The sequence below is a fragment of the Lemur catta genome, chromosome 1 (genome assembly GCF_020740605.2).
Source record: "Lemur catta isolate mLemCat1 chromosome 1, mLemCat1.pri, whole genome shotgun sequence".
NCBI lineage: Eukaryota > Metazoa > Chordata > Mammalia > Primates > Lemuridae > Lemur > Lemur catta.
The window spans coordinates 131729418-131749011 of NC_059128.1; the positions used below are offsets into that span (position 1 = coordinate 131729418).

The 19594-nt window shown below is 34.1% G+C and overlaps 1 protein-coding gene across 4 annotated transcripts in view; it reads left to right on the forward strand.

Moving 5' to 3' along the window:
• Positions 1–19594, forward strand: part of PLXDC2 (plexin domain containing 2) — a 374582-nt gene that overhangs the window by 304677 nt on the left and 50311 nt on the right. For all 4 annotated transcript variants that reach the window (XM_045534450.1, XM_045534460.1, XM_045534432.1 and 1 more), the window contains one exon: positions 14846–14906. In XM_045534450.1, coding sequence (XP_045390406.1) covers positions 14846–14906 — 61 coding nt within the window. The remainder of the gene's footprint in view (positions 1–14845; positions 14907–19594) is intronic.

Here is a 19594-nt window from a genome sequence, read left to right on the forward strand (position 1 = left end):
TTGTTGTTAAAATATATTAAGTGTTAATGAAATAGAGCTTAATAAAAGAGAGCAAGAAGCTTCTGTATAAACATAGTTTATATAATAAATAAATCAGAGATTTTAGAATGTTGTTAGCTAGTTAAAATCATTGGACCATCTTTTTATTTCTGATTATTAAATCATTGCTATCAAAGTTGTAATTCAGTGTTCTAAAGAAATTAAGGTGCTTCTAGAAATACCATACAACCAAGATAGTTGCTTTTAATTTGCAAGGCCTGTAAGAGATTAATTGAATTTTGAATTTATTTTAGTACAAGATCTTTTATAATCAGTTCTTTTAACATTCAATAAAAAAGTTTTGGCCTTTCTATGAAATAGCTTCTCCTGAAATATAGCATAAACAAAATTATCTTTTAAGAATACAAAGTTGAAGCTTTTTTCCTCCTTTTAAGCCTTCCAAACCTAGCTTTAACAAAAATATACCAATTATTTTTGTGTGAATTAATTATAATAAAATAGCGAGATATGATGCTGTTTTATCCATTACATGAAACCATTTTGAAGTATAATCTGATATTGAGAATACTTTTGAAAAGATATATAAGCTACTAGTAATAGGGTTTCTCTTTGGGGAAACTGCCATGAGTTGGAAACTGTCATAAAGAGCATGTTACCATTTCATCATAATCCCTTTTACAGGATTTGAATTTTTACCACATGAACGCATTACCTAGAATCAATCAATTAATAAACAAAGAAACAAATATATTTTAAAAGAAGAAGAGGAAATATGTATATTAAAGTATATTAGGACAATTTAGTTATTCATCAGAAAAATTCAAAAGTTAATATTTCAGAAGCAGAAAATTCTCAGTGCTGAATATATATGCTACATCTCTTTCCTCTGGAAAGCAGCATTTGATTGACTAGATTTTAGTTATAAAATACATGAATTCTTTCACATTTTGATCTCTGTCTCCTTTTGGCCACTGGGCTATCCGCCAGTCTCTAATAAGACACGTGATTAAAGAATAGAAAACAGTTTTCTTTTTCTTAAACTCTAAAGAAATAGATGCTTGAGCCAAGTCTCCTGATAATGGAGTCCCACCTGAAATATTAAGGCATTCTTTCAAGTTGTCTTTAATTTTTTAGTCAGCGAATGCTGTTTGCTTTCCATCTGAGCACCATTTGGCAAACTGTGGATGAAATCTGTAGAATTATTTAGCACACATATGTTTATAACTGCTTTTTCAAGATTATCCAAGTGATTTTAAAGTTTTGTTTATGTGTTAACCAACTGTGGTGACTACATTTTATATGGTTATAATTTAGAAAACTAGACTTCAAGAAATTTATTATAACATATATAAAAATGGAACATTTTAAAATGTTAATGCTAAATTATATATTCCATTCCCTTAGCTTGCTTGCACTAATAAAATGAGTTCCCCTGGAAATAATTAAAAGTTAATTGCCAAAGAACACAATTGCATTTGTTCACTTTAAAAACAGTAGGTGCAAAATTATTATGGAAAAAAACATGATCCTTAGAGGACAAGGAAATAAAAATTTAAAAACAAAAAGCCAAGTTCACAGTTGACATCTGTTAAGAAAATTGAATATTGAGAGAACCTTAGATTAACAGTTTTCCATTGAAAAGATCGATAATATGGTAAATGAGAACATTTAACATAAGTAGTTTATTGCTTAATTATTTGTTTTGCTGGGAATCTAATGTTAAGATATAGAAAGACATTTAAAAGCCAGTATATTCATACTCAGGCCAGCTTTTTCAATATTTATTTAATAAAACTATAAAAATATCATTGGGATGGTTTCTGATTTTTTGCCTTTGTTAAAAGCTATTAAAATAATCATATTTTAACACAAAAGTTTAAATATGATTGTTTTATCTTTCTTTCCTTCTTTCTTTCTTTCTTTCTTTCTTTCTTTCTTTCTTTCTTTCTTTCTTTCTTTCTTTCTTTCTTTCTTTCTTTCTTTCTCTTTCTTTTCTTCTTTTCTCTCACTCTCTCTCCCTTCCCCCCCTCACTCTCTCTCTCTCTCTCTCTCCCTCTCTCCTGAGACAGGGTCTCGCTCTGTCCTGTCATCAGAGCTCACTGCAACCTCAAATTCCTGGGCTCAAGCGATCCTCCTGCCTCAGCCTCCCCAGTAGCTGGGACTACAGGCATGCACCACCACACCTGGCTAATTTTTCTATTTTTTGTAGAGACGGGGTCTCGCTCTTGCTGAGGCTGGTTTCAAACTCTTGAGCTCAAGTGATCCTGCTGCCTCGGCCTCCCAGAATGCTAGGATTACAGGTGTGAGCCACTGCACCCAGCCTATTTTATATTTCTTGTTAAGAATATATTTCTTGATAGATTTTTATGTTTTCTAAATTCTAAAGGGTTTATATTCTGTCAAGTCCTGAGTCAGAGATATAATCTTGCCCATCTAAAAGGCCTGCCCAGAGTTTTGAGGGAAATTATATGATAGGAATTCTGTCATTCATGGAAAAGTGCAAGAAAGCTAGATGTATCTTTTTACATGATTCTAGGGCAATCTGACCAGGCTGGTATATATTATGAGGGAAGACAAAGAAGAGGGTTATTTAGGATAAAAATAAGATTTATTAGTTGAACAAAGATTAACATTCAAATTTTCCTTTTCTGGGATATTATAGAAAGTGATTGGCAGACTCTGGATTAATGAGACTCATTTTTTTTTTCCTCCTTCTTAGAAAGCCACTTTTTCTTTCACCTCAGTTCTTGCATTTTTCCTTCAATGACAATTCATAGTCAAGGGAGAACTATTCTCTCCATCAATCGTGACCTTGACTGCAACAATTTCTAATGATAGGTTGTCCTAAAAATACACAGATTTTATATTCCTAAAATAATGTCTTCTCACTACTAGGAAGACCTCTGTAATGACCCATGCCGTCATCAGAATTAGTCTGTTCCTCCTCTGCACTCTGCTAATACAGAGGTTTATTTCATCACTGCCCAGATTTCTCACTGCTGCTGGTGCTGATGCAAAGTCATGAGGGCTTTGATGGAAAGGACAGGAGGGTTGTTTTAAGGGTAGGAATGCCTTATACCTGGAGATGCTTAAAATTATTATTATAATAGCTACCTTTTATTTTATATTTACTGTGTACATGGCATTCCATGAAAATCTTTATTGCCACCAAAGTCTATTAATCTTTTTAATCTCACTCAAATCTTGCAATCACGTGAAGAGTAAAGTGTTAGGATCCTTGTTTGATAAATTAAGTAAATAAGAATTAAGAGGACTGAGCTTAGGTCATGAAAGGTCATGAAACTAGGAATTGGTGGAGCCAGGATTTAAAATAATTATTTTTGTTGTTTTTGTAGGCTGGATGGTTGGAAAGATGGAAAAATAAATAAATACCAGGGCTGAAATTTTAGCACATGGAGCCTTCCCAAGTGTGTGCACAGACTGGATAAGCAATTCTAAGCAGTAGCTGTCCATCAGGAAGGAGGACACAGCCCCTCCCTGGCCTGCTATAAAGGCTTTATTAGCTTATTTATACCAAGCTCCATTTAAAACATTTCAATGGCCTGTTATAAAAGATACATATAAAATTGCCGTTGGCAATAATTGAGGTTATGTTCATGCAAAGTGCATAATTGACAAGATAGAGTCCTCATAAAAAAGTAAAAACCCCAATTGAGCAAAGTAATAAAAATAACATATAAAGGGTTGTCATGGATAAAAAAAGAAGATTTGCAAATAATTAATTAAAATTACATACAGCAAAAATGTATGAAATTGTTATTTTGTGTAGGAGAATTACTCCTAAATAACTTGATTCTGAACGCTTTTCTACTCCTAGATCAGAGCATAAATTTACCTGTGCATCAGCTTCATAAACCCATGCACATGATCTGTGAAAAAAGAGAATAAACTTTGATGCTACATTTTAGAAGAATGGGCTGAAAATATTTTAGATACTTCACACTTTAGTAAGCAAACATAAACCTACATAATCTAAAATGACAAAGTGAAAAGAATGCATACATGGTCAGAGGTAACTATGCAAGAACACTTGCCTGAAAAGACTTACTGAAACTGAGCACAGAATCTGTAAAGAGACCAGTGATGTCTGTGAAGTATAAGAATCAAATACATGCCCCAGACTCCACGGGCCCAGTTTTCTGGAACAGGCCTGCCTGTAGGCCTGTCTTAGTGTCATGTTCAGTTAGCACCTCCTTTATCTCTCAAACGTGTAATGATTTGTCCTGTAAATTATATGATTCCCTTCCCTAATCCCATTCTGATATTCTGATTGCCGTCCACTCCCTGCTACTGTTTAGGTTTTCATTGCATTTGGTATGTTCAGAATTTAACATATTCCGAGCTAGAATTTCTGGGTTAGTGCAGTTATTCTTCATAATGGAATGCCTGTGACAGAGACCATATGACCCGCAGCCCAGAATCTTTACTATCTCAACCTTTACAGGAGAAGGTTAGATCAATGCTAGATCAATGGAGGATACATAACATATTTGCGGATTAATTTAAAGAAAAGTGAAATATGTACTCACAATAAACTAGTTGGGAAAAAATATTGACTACCTGATTTTGAGGGGTTTAACAAAGCAAACAGTGATACTTGGGTAAATAAATACTTTAATGAGTATTCCTTAGAGTAAACAGCAGACAGCAAATGAAGGACCAAGTCAAACTGATATAATAGTGTTGGCAAGTGAATGATAGAAACATTTTTGAAGGTGTTGAATTCATGAGTGTTGTGAGTAGAAGTTTAGACTAACATGAAGGCTCAGGTCTGTATATGCATTCTGCATGTGCTTTTGCTACAAATATTTTTCTTTCTGGGTTAAAGGGAATGCTCTGAAATCCCAAGTCAATTTTATTAAAAGCACATCTTAAGAAAAAGCTGCATATCCAAGAATGCTTCTGTTAACATAAGGTGACATTAACTGTATTTTATGAAGCAGAAAATCGTTTCACACCCAAATTCTTAAAATCTTTTTTTTTTTTGCTGTCTTTAATAAGACATAGAACATTGGTACACATGAGCTGCATGAAACTCTAATAGAATTAGCATTTAGTAATTTGATATTTTATATGCCTGATAAATCTGATGTAGAAAAAGCAAGGAAATAAGGAAAAACACTATTTTATGACCAGAACCATTCCTTAAAATGGAATAAATTTGCTATTACTGTGTTGGCAGTCTACTTAAGGACCTGAGCCTGGTGCAGTTTTAGAAACTGACCCTTCCAGGGGAGCTCACAAATTTATAATAAAGAGGGCATAATAATTTTTTTTTTTTTTGAGATGGGGTCTCATTCTGTCACCCAGGCTGGAGTACACTGACATGATCATAGCTCACTGCAACCTCAAAGTCCTGGACTCAACCAATCCTCCTGCCTCAGCCTCCTAAGTAGATGGCACTACAGGCACATGCCACCACATCTCTCTCTGTTGCCCAGGTTGGTCTTGAACTGCTGGGCTCCTGAAAGACCAGGATCCACAGAACCGAGCACCATTGAATAGAAATTTATTGGCAACAGGATAGCATTTTACAGAGGCACAATACACCTAAACCCCCAAGACTTTACATTTCTTTTTCTAAGCTGCCAACTAAGTAAAAGTTACAGCTGTTTCCTGTTGACTTTTATGCATTTGAAGGTGCTATTCAAGTATAACGTTTGGTATGAAGTCAAGAATTTTTAAGAAAGTATGTCAAAAACGGGATCTTGAAACTTCCAGTAGTTTTATTTGTTACTGTTTGCTTGAGTGGCTCACAGCCATGGGGAGGAATCTTTTTTCTTTTTCTTCATTCTTTTCCTGAAGTCTTATCTCTCACTTCTGTCCTACCAAGATAGCAAAGTTGGAAACTGGCAAGGAACTTTTAGATTCTGAAAGAATCCATTCATCCAAAAGAGAGGGTTTATCATCTCTGCTTTATAACCCTGACTTTGGTGGGTAAAGAGGCTGAAGTCCTGGATCAGAACATGGAGAATAAATATTGTGTAGATTTTCCGTTATAGATTAGGTTACAATATCTTTTATTTTCAATAAGCAGTCTAAAATAACTTTCATTGCCTCAGCACCTACTATGTCAAACCCCAAATGAGTGCTTCATCAACGTTATTTCATTAAATCCTCACCATGACTTGGCAAAGATAGATTTTTACAATCTCCCACTTTACAAACATCAAACCTCTAATAACAAATTACCATAGATGCCACTCAGTAATCTCCCCCATTAACTTGCCATGGATAACAATGGATGGCAGAGCTAAAAACTGACCCTTGTTTTATGTATGCAATTCTAAAGCTTATGGCCTTTCCGCTAAATAATACAGCCCCAAATTTTTGAAGTATCCAGATGGGAATAATTTTGAGAAATAGTGACAAGTTGGGGTGGGAATTATGTAACTGACAGTTGTTGAACACAGTTCATGTCAACTATTACATGCTCGAACAGTGTTAGTGACGCACTTTTTCCCTCTCTTCTTCCCGTTATAGCCATATTAAAAGATGCAATAGTTTTTTTGCTGGCAGTGCCCCAGTAGCGTTTTGAAAATTATTAATCGACTTGTTAATTGTCAATTCTAGGCTGGAGTCTCCGTTGTTCTTAGTGCCTAAACTTGGAAAGGGAGTCAGATGTGGCAAGGTCGGACCTGTTTTCCAATGTGACACAGTAATGGGCTGTGCTCTCAGATTCTTCAGGATGTGCTAATTTGCTGCCTAGACAGAAGACTCAGGAATTGTACATTTAGTTAAGTGGAAAATAGCAGTGTTTTTCTAATGCAATACTCCTTTTATAATCACATATGCTAAAAGCTACAAAAATGACTAATTTTACTCTTAGAAATAATATACCAATAAATATAATCATCCTTTTTTAAAATAAAAAGGATGCTACATTTTATTCATGTTTATATGATTTGAAGAAACAAAATAAAACCATCTATTTAATTGTAATCTTGGTCTTCCTTCAATAACCATACCCTCAGCCTCAAAGTATCATTTATCTTTGAAGAGCTATGGTGTTTCTAAATAAGAGGCTGAAAGTCTTTTTCATAAATAAGAAATTAAAATGTGTTTTGAACCAGAGCCATATTTAGGATCAATCAATGAAGAAATATTTTCTTCATAATATTAGAAAAACAAGCTTGATTTTAAATCTTAATAGCTCTTGGTAAACTGAAGCCTTTGTATTCATATTTCTAGTTATAAAGTTTCTCTTAGATAATAAATTTTCTGTCCATAAGCTGGGTGCTGTTGACCTTGTTCGGAGTTGCAGTTGAGAAAAGGAAACTCTTTGATCAAGGGACATTTCCTGGGAAAAGCAGCTTGGGTTGAATCTCCCTGAAGACGTGAGAGTAGGATGGGATGATAAAAGGGACTTCAGTAAAACAGAAGATAAGCAACTAAAGTATGTTAGAAATTAGAGGGAAATTATTTGGAAGGCAATTTGTAGAAAAGCAAGGGAAGGTGTCAATGAAAATGTTGGCTTCATTGTTTTTATTTGTGTTTCAGTCTCATCTAAGCCCCAGCACATATAATTCCATCCTCTGGAAATTCTAGAGCTTATAATTTCTTGTGTCTGGTTTCATTTGGTAGAATATACTTATCCTGGTGTTTTCAAAAGACGAATGTCTGCATCTTTTTAAAATAACCTACAACTTCCACCCTACTCCCAAAATTTACCCGTTCAACTCTGAACATTTAACACTAAGGTATTCTGTGGGTTATAACTGACTTTGTATTAGTGAAATCATTTGCTTTTTTCCAACATTATAAAAAATATGATTTTGGGTTCCAACTCTCTCCAGGAAAATACAAGAGGTGCTATATCACCATTGTTTCTTATAGCTGAGTGGTACTCCATGGTATACATATACCACATTTTATTACTCCACTCATGTATTGATGGGCACTTGGGTTGTTTCCACATCTTTGCAATTGTGAATTGCGCTGCTATAAACATTCGGGTGCAGATGTCTTTTTTATAGAATGTCTTTTGTTCTTTTGGGTAGATGCCCAATAATGGGATTGCTGGATCAAATGGTAGGTCTACTTTTATCTGTTTAAGGTATCTCCATATTGCTTTCCACAGAGGTTGCACTAGTTTGCAGTCCCACCAGCAGTGTATGAGTGTTCCTGTCTCTCTGCACCATCAAATTGGTTTCACTGATCATCACCCAAGAGCACATTTAGGAATAACATTGATCGGGTGTCGGGCAGATGTGGGTGGCGGAGGGGATGGGTGTATGCATACATAATGAGTGCGATGCGCACTGTCTAGGGGATGGACACATTTGAAGCTCTGACTCGGGTCGGGGGGGCAAGGACAATATATGTAACCTAAATTTTTGTACCCCCACAATATGCTGAAATAATTTTAAAAAATATGATTTTGTATTTCTAATGAAGGTCAGTATGAATCTCAACTGTTCAATAATTCTTCTATAACCTGGAATGGTTGCCTTGTTTTTGCCCCATAGTCCAGCTATGAGTTGATTTATCATTTTTCTTTGCATTCATATCAGCAAGACACAAGGCAGGAAGCAATCAATGGTTTGACTATTTTCCCAAAGCTTCATTTCTTGGGTTCTAACTTCTCCTTGCCTCTTGAAACAGATACAGTTCAATGTTGATCAGAAGTAGTGAGTGGTCGTGTTGTGTTTATAACCTCAAAAATAAAAAGCATTCTCAGTCTTTCTCCATAAAGTATGATGTTAGCTGTAGATTATTTATGGATATCCGATATTATTTATGAGTATAGAATTTTAAAAGTTAAAAGTCAAATCCAACTGAGAGTAAAAATAATTAAAATATGGTCAAATAATAAATTCTATTTCATGAATACAAATATGGTTTAGTTTAAAGAAATCTATTTATGCAATTAGCACTGGTACTGAAGCTCATTTGGTCATCTTGACAGATGGAAGAAAATATTTGATAAAATCCAACCTTTTCTTCCTAAGTAAAAGTATTAGCAGACTGAAATAGAAGGATACTTACTAAGTGCAATAACAAATATTATTATGCAGCAACATAAAAAACATATGGACCACTGAAGCTCCAGAAACACTACACTTAATAATAAGCAAGAAGGCAAGGATGTGATCACCACTGTTATATAACATAATCCTATAATTCTAGTAAATGCACAGAGAAAAGAAACATAAATTAAGAGATAACTATTGGAAAGGAGAAACAGAAGTTATTATTTATAAATAAGGGAACCAATTACAAAATACACAGAAATCAATAGATTTACCTACCTTTACAATTATTTTTTTCAGTATTTCAAAAGGAAGTAATTTCCCCATCTTATAGCTTCTTCATACCACCCATTACCTATTTTATAAAATGTTATTAGTGTAATCACTATTTATTAATATAATCACTGGTATTTATCATCTCATCTAAAGTACTTACACATCTTTGTAAAGTATCTTTCCATTTCTTTGATGCTGAAGGATCATTTTTCACACTTTTGCATACTGTGGCAAGAAAATTTGCTATATGTACAATTGATTTTTTCCATTAAGATAGCATATGCTGGTAAATAATTCTGAGGATGCAAGAACCATATAAATCATGAGATACCATGATAAGGTATTTGTCTGAAAATCTTCAGAATTTTATAGATCTTTATTTTACATGATAGTCTAGAACATAGTTCAGCAAACCACAGCAAGTGAATTAAAAATATGACCCACTTCTTGTTTTTGTAAATAAAGCTTTATGGCCCACAGCCACATCCAACTGTTTACACATTTATCTGTGTCTTTTTGCAAGCTACAGTGGTGATTAGTGGGGACGAACACAAATGCTAAAATATTTACTATCTGGTCCTTTACAGAAAAAGTTTACTGATTCTAGCAACTAATAGGATCCAAATAATTCCTAATAGGATTCTGTGAAGTTTCTTTCCTAAATTCTCTTTGTAGATGTTTTCTCTCACTGGTGAAATGACACATGTACAATTGCTCAGTCAGACATGCACTTCATTTTTAATCCTTATTTATTGCTTGTGTATATATCTCAACATTTACTCTGTTTCCTTCATACAACTATATCACCCTTGCAAAATAAGTCCTATTTGTGAAACACTTTCTACAAAATTGACATAAATTAAAGATAGAGAAAATTTATACTTTATCTCTTGATTTGATAGAAGCTGCAAGCTAGGACGATATTGTTTGTTTTCTAGGCTGCCTTATTTTATGGGGTTCACTTAACATGGTCCCTAGGGGCTTTAAATCAACACACAATTGAAATTGAGTGGAGATTAGTACAATTAATTTGAGATACTGTATCAGTTTGTTTAGAATTAGATAATAGTGAGAAAAGAATAACTTGGAAATAAATACATCCTCCTATTGTAAAGAGTTCAAATTTTGTTGAAATCAAATTTTTGAGGAATATTTACAAAACCACATAGTGTCTGTCTACTTATAAATATTGAATACAGATTTAGCCCACATGTGATAGAAGCTTAGATTTTCTCTCATTTTATGACACTAATTCCCAAATATGATGATAAAGGACTTTATATTATAAAACACATTTCACATTAATATGGTACATAAGATTAACTCCTAAACATTTTCTAAATCCTGTCTATGAAGTGAAAATCTCATTTATTAATTTTTCTACAATTGTCAACTTTGGTACATGCATACAACAAAGATATTGTTTATTAAGAACAGCTAACATTGAATCTTTACTATGTACCACACAGACACTCTTCCTTTAATCCTTATGGAACTTTTCCTGCCTCATTTTACAGATGAAGAAACCGGCTTAGAAAGGAAAAATAAATAACTCAAGGAAACAAAGTTCCAGTAAGACAGGAGGAATACAGTTCTTGAGACCTGTCACACAGCATGGTGACTGTAGTTAATAACAGAATATTGTATATTTCAAAATTGCTGAGAGGGTAAATTTCAAATATTCTCACCTGAAAAAATACTAAGTATCTGAGATAATGTGTTAATTAGCTTGATTTAATAATTTCATACTGCATACATATATCATAATACCACATTGCACCCCATAAATATATATAATTTTTCAACATGCAATAAAATTATTTTTTAAAAAAGAAAAATAACTTGTCTAATATCACACAGCTATTTTGTGCCTGAGCCCCAGTTCTAACTCAAGCAGTTTGACTCTAGAACGGAAGTCTTGTAATATAAGCTCAAAAGCAACCAATTATAGTATAATAACAGACAGGTACTTGGTGCTGGGGAGCTTTGAGGAGGGGTTGCTGGCTCTGCTAGGTGGAAGAAGGAGCTGTTTTTTGCAGTAGATTAGACTCGAGTTGAATTGAATTTACTAATTGGGTATTCCAGCAATATGTGAATAGTATGTTCAGAGGTAGAGTCATAAAAGAGCATAGCACCTTCAGAGAAAAGCAAGCAATTTTCTGTTCTTAAAAAGGGCATGAGAATGGATTACAGAAGACAGGCTGGAGGAGCAGGCAAGGGACCTGGTCATGTCCTGCAGGAAATTAGTGGTTTTCAAATTTCAATGTGGTGAGCATCCCTTGGGGGGGTGTTTGTTTACAATGAAAATTGCTGTGTCTCAATTGCCAGAGAATCTTATTCAGTTAGACGCATGAACTTGCATTTCAGCAGGGATCCTAGGTGATTCCAGAGTAGGAAGCTTCTTTCTGAATCACTGTTTAAAATGTTGGGAAATCAATGTGCTGGAGTACGACATGGTTAATGTCCTTGTGTCTCAGAAAAAATAACACAGCAGCTCAGTGGAGACAGGGAGGTGTTCTCAAAGATGATTTTTGGTTTATTTAGAATTCAGAAATAATATGGAGATGGCTTTTCTTAATGATTTATACAACACACAGACACACACACATGCTCTTTTGTTTATAATTGCTTTTGGATGCTATTTAGATTACTGAGCTATAAAAAATGCTGAAAAGGCAGGGTCCAGTTATATTCATTTTTTTTTCTTAAGGCACAGTAAGCTACAAAAAAGTATGAGCTTTTCAAACCAAATCTTGTTTTGCCATTCTCAGTCTTTTCCATCTTAGTCCTTAGTAAACTTCACTTAATAGGGAATTGATTGTGAATAAATAAATGAATTACTTAATTGATTCATATTTTCAGTAGAATCTAATTTCACACAACATAATTGGAGGATTATTTAAATAATAAGTCAAACAAACGGCAGTGTTTCTGCACTTCTCCCTGGCGTTAATTTTACAATTTAAAGGACTAATTATTCTAAGACAAAATTTCAGTTGACACAAAAATTTAAGATTTGGTACTGTCTTGTTATGAGATAAAATATATTATATCTCACTGGCTATGGATACATCTGGAACAGAGTAAGTGAAAACAAACTGCATTTTTGAAATTATCTTTTCCATTGAATTACATGTGGTCAGGTGGTTCCCAAAAAATATTTTTTTTGTAGAAATTTGATACATCCCCATCTTCCAAGAGAAAATGTCAGTACATTCTTCAATGTTTAAACAAACTTGAAACAAACAAAAAAAAAAAAATAAGAAGGAACAGTCATCTAACTCATCTGGAATTAAATGGATGTTACATGTCAGATTCTCATTGGGTAACCGGAGATGGCCTTGACCAACTGGGGATTCTCAAACTTAGGGTGCCAAGTCATACACTGATGTTTATTCCACACTTAAGCTTGTTCAACACAGATGGTAGGCATAAAATAGCTGAGCTTCAATGGGTCATGTCTGGAGAGAATGATAGATATGGTCTTTTTTTGTTGACAGGACAGTTTTCACATTCCACTTGAATTAAATTATGCTTGTTCATGCCATGGTGCATAAGCTCTGGCTAGGATTCATAGAGAGAGCCATCATGTGTACTGGTTGCAAAACAAGTGAGAAGAAAAAGTTGCAAAGTAGTATAATGACCACAATAAAAAAATTTAAGACAGAAGTTAAACAGCTTCCATTTATTGTGAAAAATATATAAATATCTACTTAGATTAACATACATTAATATGGATTTTATATGCTGTATGTAGATATGCATTTGCATAAGGTAAAATTCAGGAGCAATGTATCCTTAATTCTAACAGACTAGTAAAAATATTTTTAATTTCTCACATAAAAAAGATATCATGTTTTAGATGTACTGGATAATATGATCAGTATAAGACCCTAGCTTTAAAATGTTCACAATCAAGTTTGATAAATTAAACATAAGCACATTTAGATATAAAGGAGAAAAGTTAAATAGTAAAGTAAGATGTGATCACAGCAATACAGTAATCCTCCCATATCCTCGGGGATTCATTCCATACATCCTCGGGATGGATCCCTGAAACTATAGATGATACCAAACCCTGTATATGCTATGTTTTTTCCTACACATTTATACCTATGATAAAGTTAAATTTATAAATTAGGCACAGTGAGAAGTTAAAAACAATAACTAATAAAATAGAAGAATCATAGCAATATACTATAAGTAAAGTTATATGAATGTGGTCTTGCTCCCTCTCTTTCTCAAAATATCTTATTGTACTGTACTCACCTACTTTTGGACCACAGTTGACCATGGGTGACTGAAACCTCAGAAAAGGGGGGACTACTGTAGTGGAACCTTTTCAGAATGTGCTCTGGATAGTAATTTCTGGGTCTTGGAAAATGAATGGGCTATATGAGGATAGGTAAGGAAGACAGAAAATTATTCTAGTCAAGGAAGAGAATATGAGTGAACAAAATCTTATTAACCCAATGCTTGTTAAATTACACCTTTTAGACATGACCTAATCGTGTTGTTGGGCATCCCCAAGAATACACTCAGGTTCAGTGATTCACTAGGAGGACTCACGGATCTCCGAAAAGCCGTTATACTCAAGGTTGACATTTATTACAGGAAAAGGAGATGGATTAAAATCAGCAAAAATAAAAGGCACAAAAGCCAGAGTCCAGGAGAGACCAGGCATGAGCTTCCAGTTGTCCTCTCCCAGCAGAATTGTCCAGACAGCACTTAATTCTCCTAGCAACTATGTGTGACAACACACAACAACTATTGCCAACCAAGGAAGCTCTCCCAAGCCTTGGTGTTCAGAGTCTTCATTGAGGGTTTGTCACATAAGGATGGAACTCCCTTGTGACTAGTCTTTACCTCCCAGTCTTCAGCTCCCCCAGAGGTCAAACTGATAAAGCATGGCCCCAGTTCCAGGTGAATAAAACCAGACAATCACAATAAATCAAATTGTCAGCATAAACTCTCCTGCACAGCCCAAGACCCAAGATACACACTCTTACAAGGCAGGATATTCCAGGGGTTTAGAGCTTTTCTCTTTAGAGCTGGTCCAAGGACTAGTTTTGTTCTTTGGAATGTGCAGGGTTTGAAAAACCCAAAACTACTTAGTTAACACTTTACTGAACGATAGCAAAGAGTTTGTGTGATGATGGGTCTTAAAATAATCTGAAATCTTGAAAAATGATACCTGCAAAAATTGTATGATTGATTTGTTTTGATGATGAAGAAAAAATATGCGGAAAAAGAAAATCAACTCCACAGAAAAGCAATTGGTCTCACCTTTGTGCAGGGAGCAAGGTGTTCTGTGCAGTGTAGTCTGCCTGAGCAGAGTGATTTGTTGCCAAGTGTGATGCTGATAGTGTGACAACCTAAGAAGTGAGTGATAACCTAGTAACACCCTAAATGTTTCACTGCTTCTCCAGTTGCCAGTTCTGTGGAAGAAAGTTTATGTTGTGCTAAACTGAGCTTGTGAGAATTAACTATTTACCAATCTTTTTCTTTTCATTTCTGCACCCCCTCCTGCATCTCATACTTTGCTTTTCTGCACTGCAATGTGGCCTTCTTTGAAGATGTTCCAGTGGATTTGATCGCCATCGGCAGGACTGGGTGGACAGTGGATGCCCTGAAGAGGTACACCTGTGCTTTCTTATAACAAAATTCCTGGGACCAAACTATCACATACATAGTTGCTACAACTTAATGGAAATCGTATCTAATTTAACAAAAAATAGCTAGCAGTTATTGAACCCCTAATATGTGCCAGACATGGGGCTGAACTGTTTATATGTATTACCTCAATTTATTCTCACATCCAGTCTATGAGTCAGGCACTGTTAATACCCTTATATTACCAAGAAGAGAAGAGGGTGGGGTGAGGGTGGTGAGGAGGGGCGGAGTGTGGGTGTTTCGAGAGTTAGGTAAGTGGCTAGGGAATAGTAGAGCCAGGAATTGAATCTGTATGAGCAAAGGGCCGTTCCCTTACACAATTTGCTACTTTTCTAAGATCTAGGAAGCCATTGTTCCTGTTCCTCTTTGTAGCTCAAATAACAAGACCAATGGTATGGGGAAATGACTGGTTACAGCAAACTGGTGTGCTATAGTAAGTGAGAAATGGTATACCATAGCTGACACAGAGAAATGGTATAACATTAACTCAGAGGTGAACATGATGGAGACAAGGATGCAATGAAGTGATTCAAGCAATTGTATACAATTACAGAAGCAATTTTAATCTGTTTAAACATTTTCCAGTGAATTGCATTTACACTGTCATTTTAGGTCATATAAAGATATCCTATAAGGTTCGTGAAGAAAAGTATTTCTTCTCTCTTCATTAAATGTTAGGGCATGAATTCTGAATAAAAATTCTTAACAATTACACAAGTTTTCTCATTCAGTAAACCAAATTATGCCAAAATGCTATTTTAAAAACTATTATGGTTACTAGAAGCTTTTTAAAAATTCATTTTTTGGGAGGAATGTCTCATAACGATGTCGAGAAATACATCTTTAAGAACATTCTTGAAGTATAGTATTGCCAATGCAGCTTTAAGCAACGTTTCAACATTCATTTGGGGAATTACAGGGATATATATTAATCCATCTATCCCACTTCACTTATAACATACTTTAAAAGGAATATGTATTTGTGGAGCCATAGTTGTGTTTTCAGGTAATTTTTTTCTTTTATGTAATCATAGTTACCTCAATAAAAAATGTGGAAAATGAATACTATATATGTGTAAAGATTGAGGATGGAATTCAGATCTTCAGTGTGGGGTCGCTATGAATTATAGGACATAGAGACAAACCCATCATACTATAAGCCCTCTTAAGTATATTTGTGGAAAATTCACCATATTCTGTAGACTGTGCTAACCACTAAAAGCACAAAGATAAAAAATTACCCCCTCCTCTTAAGGAATTCAGAATCTTGTGAATTCTGTAATATCCTGTGTTACTTTTTTATTGTGTAATTAAATTATCAACATTATTAGCTTTATGGTGAGCAATTCTTTCCCTGTTTTTACAGGTAAGTAAAAAAGTTCACCAACTTTAGTCTGTTTTCCTTGCCTGACACTAGAATTAAGTTTTCTTTCTGACACTGTGAGATGAATTTGTTCAATAGTATAAATCCTAATACGAGCACCTACTATGTGTGTTTGTGAAGCAGGTTCACCGTGTTCTGGTTACCACCTTGTCTGAGTCTGATGAGGCAGAATGCCCATACACAACAGGTTACATAAAGAGGATTTATTACTTACAGATAAGCATCAAGGGGCAACAGAAGCCTGGGATTTACTGTGAGCTGGTCACCAAAGCCTCAGGAGATCTGTCCAGGGCAGATCGAGTCAGTCCTATCTGTAGGTCTGTATCCCATTTGCACTGCAACTGAGACCTAAGTAGGATAAAGGAAGGTGTGCTTAAGGAGGTGATGTTTAAGGTGAAACCTGAAGGGTGACTGAAGCAAAGAAGAGAATTGGTGAGATAAACAGAGCCCTAAGTGTGACAAGTTGAAGGAGTTTGGACTTTACCCTAAAGGCAAGGAAAATCTATCTGAAGGGTTTTAATCAAGGAAATAATATCCAAATGGCTATTTGGAAAAATCATCTTGGATTTGGGTGAACAATGAATTGTAAGGCAAGCAGCCAATAAGTTGCCTGTTGCAATAACCAGAATCAGAGAGGTTAGTGATCTGGACTGAATCAGTGGTAGAAGTGGGAGGCTTGGGGCTGGGGGTGGGATGGCAATGATGGTTGTGGTGGGAGAATCAGTAGGTAGTTGGCTGAATAGAAACAAAATCTATGAAAGTGTTTTTCAGTGTTCCTTCTTTTTATATTCCTTTAAAAAGATCTTTTAAATATTTTTATGAAATCAATGTAATTCTAAAGCACAATAAGAAAAAGAAAAGCCATGGTTGTACTACGCAATTTTAGAACTAGATTCATCAACGACTATGAAACTGGCAGTATATTTCTGCTCCGTCACATCCCTGCCTATTCCTGTTGAAAATAAATAAAACTACTCTGAATCTTGGGTTTATCACTCAAGATTTTGGGTTTTCTTTAAACCCTTATTCAAGTTAGTGTCTATGGTGGTGGTTTATTCATCATTTTCATAGCTATCTATTCTGTGGCATGAATATACCACTTATTTACTCAAGAAATATTTATTGTGTGTTCATGATGTCTCAGGCACTTTTTAGATAATGAGATACAGTTGCAAAAAGAAAAAAAGGAAAAAATTGAAAATGAACAAACAAAAACATGCCAAACCCTCCCTTCCTGGAGCTTACATTCTTACAGTCATAGTTTTCTCACTGAGCCTTTTGTTTACAGACATTGTTTCCAGACTTTTCTTCTTACAAAAACATTTTATGTATGTCACCTGAATCAAATCTCCAAAACTGTCTCGATATTCCTAAAAATGGAATTGTTGAGGGTGGGTTTGGTAAATGTTCAACCTTGAAAAATACTGCCAAATGTATCAATTTTCTAAATTTTCCAATATATCAATTTATACTACAGCACTAAAACTCCTATGAGTTCCTGTTGTTTTGTGTTCCTGACAATCCCAGTATTGTCAGATTTCTTTATTTCTGCAAATCTACTCAATGTAAATGGTTCTTAATGCAGACTTAATTTGTATTTCTCTAATCATTAATGAAATCAAACATATTTTCACACACTTTTTGGCTTCTGTGTTTCTTCTGTCTTTCCTCTTCGGTAAGATACCTGTTCATGTCTTTTTCTCATTTTTCTGTTGGGTAGTTATCCTTTTATTTTTATTCTAGATACTAGATTTCTCTGATGGTTATATATAACAGACAGATCTATTGATCTTATATACAACTATCTTACATTATTCACTAATTTAAAAATATGTCTGGGGGTGGGGCTAAAAAATATGTCTGAAAATAGTTGGTTCTCTCTTTAGTGATGATTCTCTCTTGATGGTTCTGTAAATATTAAGATAATATGATTATTTTTTTACTTCTATTCCTTACACCTTTTAGTTATTTTTGTTGTTCTCTCGTTCTACCTAATACCTCAAGTTCTATATTCTCCCAAATTTTGGTTTCTCTTTTCACTTTCTCTGTGATTTATTTAACATTCATTCTCAATTTTAGTGTGTCAAATTTATCAGTCTTTTTATTTTATAGTTAGTTCTATATATATGTGCATCTTGTTTTAAAAGACTTTTCCTACCAAATTTCATTAAGTTATTTTCATATATTTGCTTCTGAATGTTTTAAAGTTTTGTCTTTCACATTATAATCTTTATTTCATTTGAAATTGATTTTTATGTATTATGTAAGCAAGGAATCCAATATTGTAGGAGTTTTTCCTTATAACTAGCCAAATTTCAAGCACCATTTATTGAATAATCCTTTCTTTTGACAATATCTTGCAAATTCATCTCTTTCATATATAGTTTCTTGGTTCTACTCTTCTAAAGCTCAGTTTGTCATTACCTGAACAAACATCACACTGTATTAACTGTTATCATTTTATAAGAAAAAGTGGCATCTATAGGACAAGTCTCCTTAATTTTTCTCTTCACAAGTGTTTTGTCTATTTTGGGGCTTTCATTTTTCATATAAATTTTAAACTTACCTTGTCAAGATCTGTGATCAATCATTCAATAAACTTCATTAGCATTTTATTGGAATTACATTGAATTGTGAATTATATCATATTTCCAAAATGTGGGGACTTTTAAAATTTTACCTTTTTTATTATTGACTTCTAACCTAATTGAATTGCTGTCAGAGGAGATACTCTGTGATACTGATTTTTAAAATTGGTTGGAAATTTTTCATGAAATAGTAATGGGCAATTTGTATAAATGCTCTATGTATGCTCAATAAAAATGTGATTTTTCTAGTGTATTGGCTGTCAAGTTTGATAAATGTGCTATTCAGTCACACTTCTCCATTCTCTTTATTTTCACCTTCTGAATTCTTTGAAGGTAAGCTTGACATTTTCATCTTTTCCTTATTTTTTTTTACCTCCTTTATATCATCCATTTTCTTATTTCTCTGTGCTGTATTCCAGGAAATTTCTTCAGATATATCTGCCAGTTTATTAATTCTTCATCTTGTTTAATCTTTTTTTTGATCTATCCATTGTGGTAGTAACTTAATAAATGTATCTTTCATTTCTAAAATTTAAATGTGATACTTTATTAAATCTGCCAAGTCATTTTATAATCTTGCGTGAACAGTTCATTTTTAAAATATACCTTTCATTTCTTTAAATATTCCATATATATGATTTTTATATATTCCATATTGAATGATCCCCCAAAATATCAAA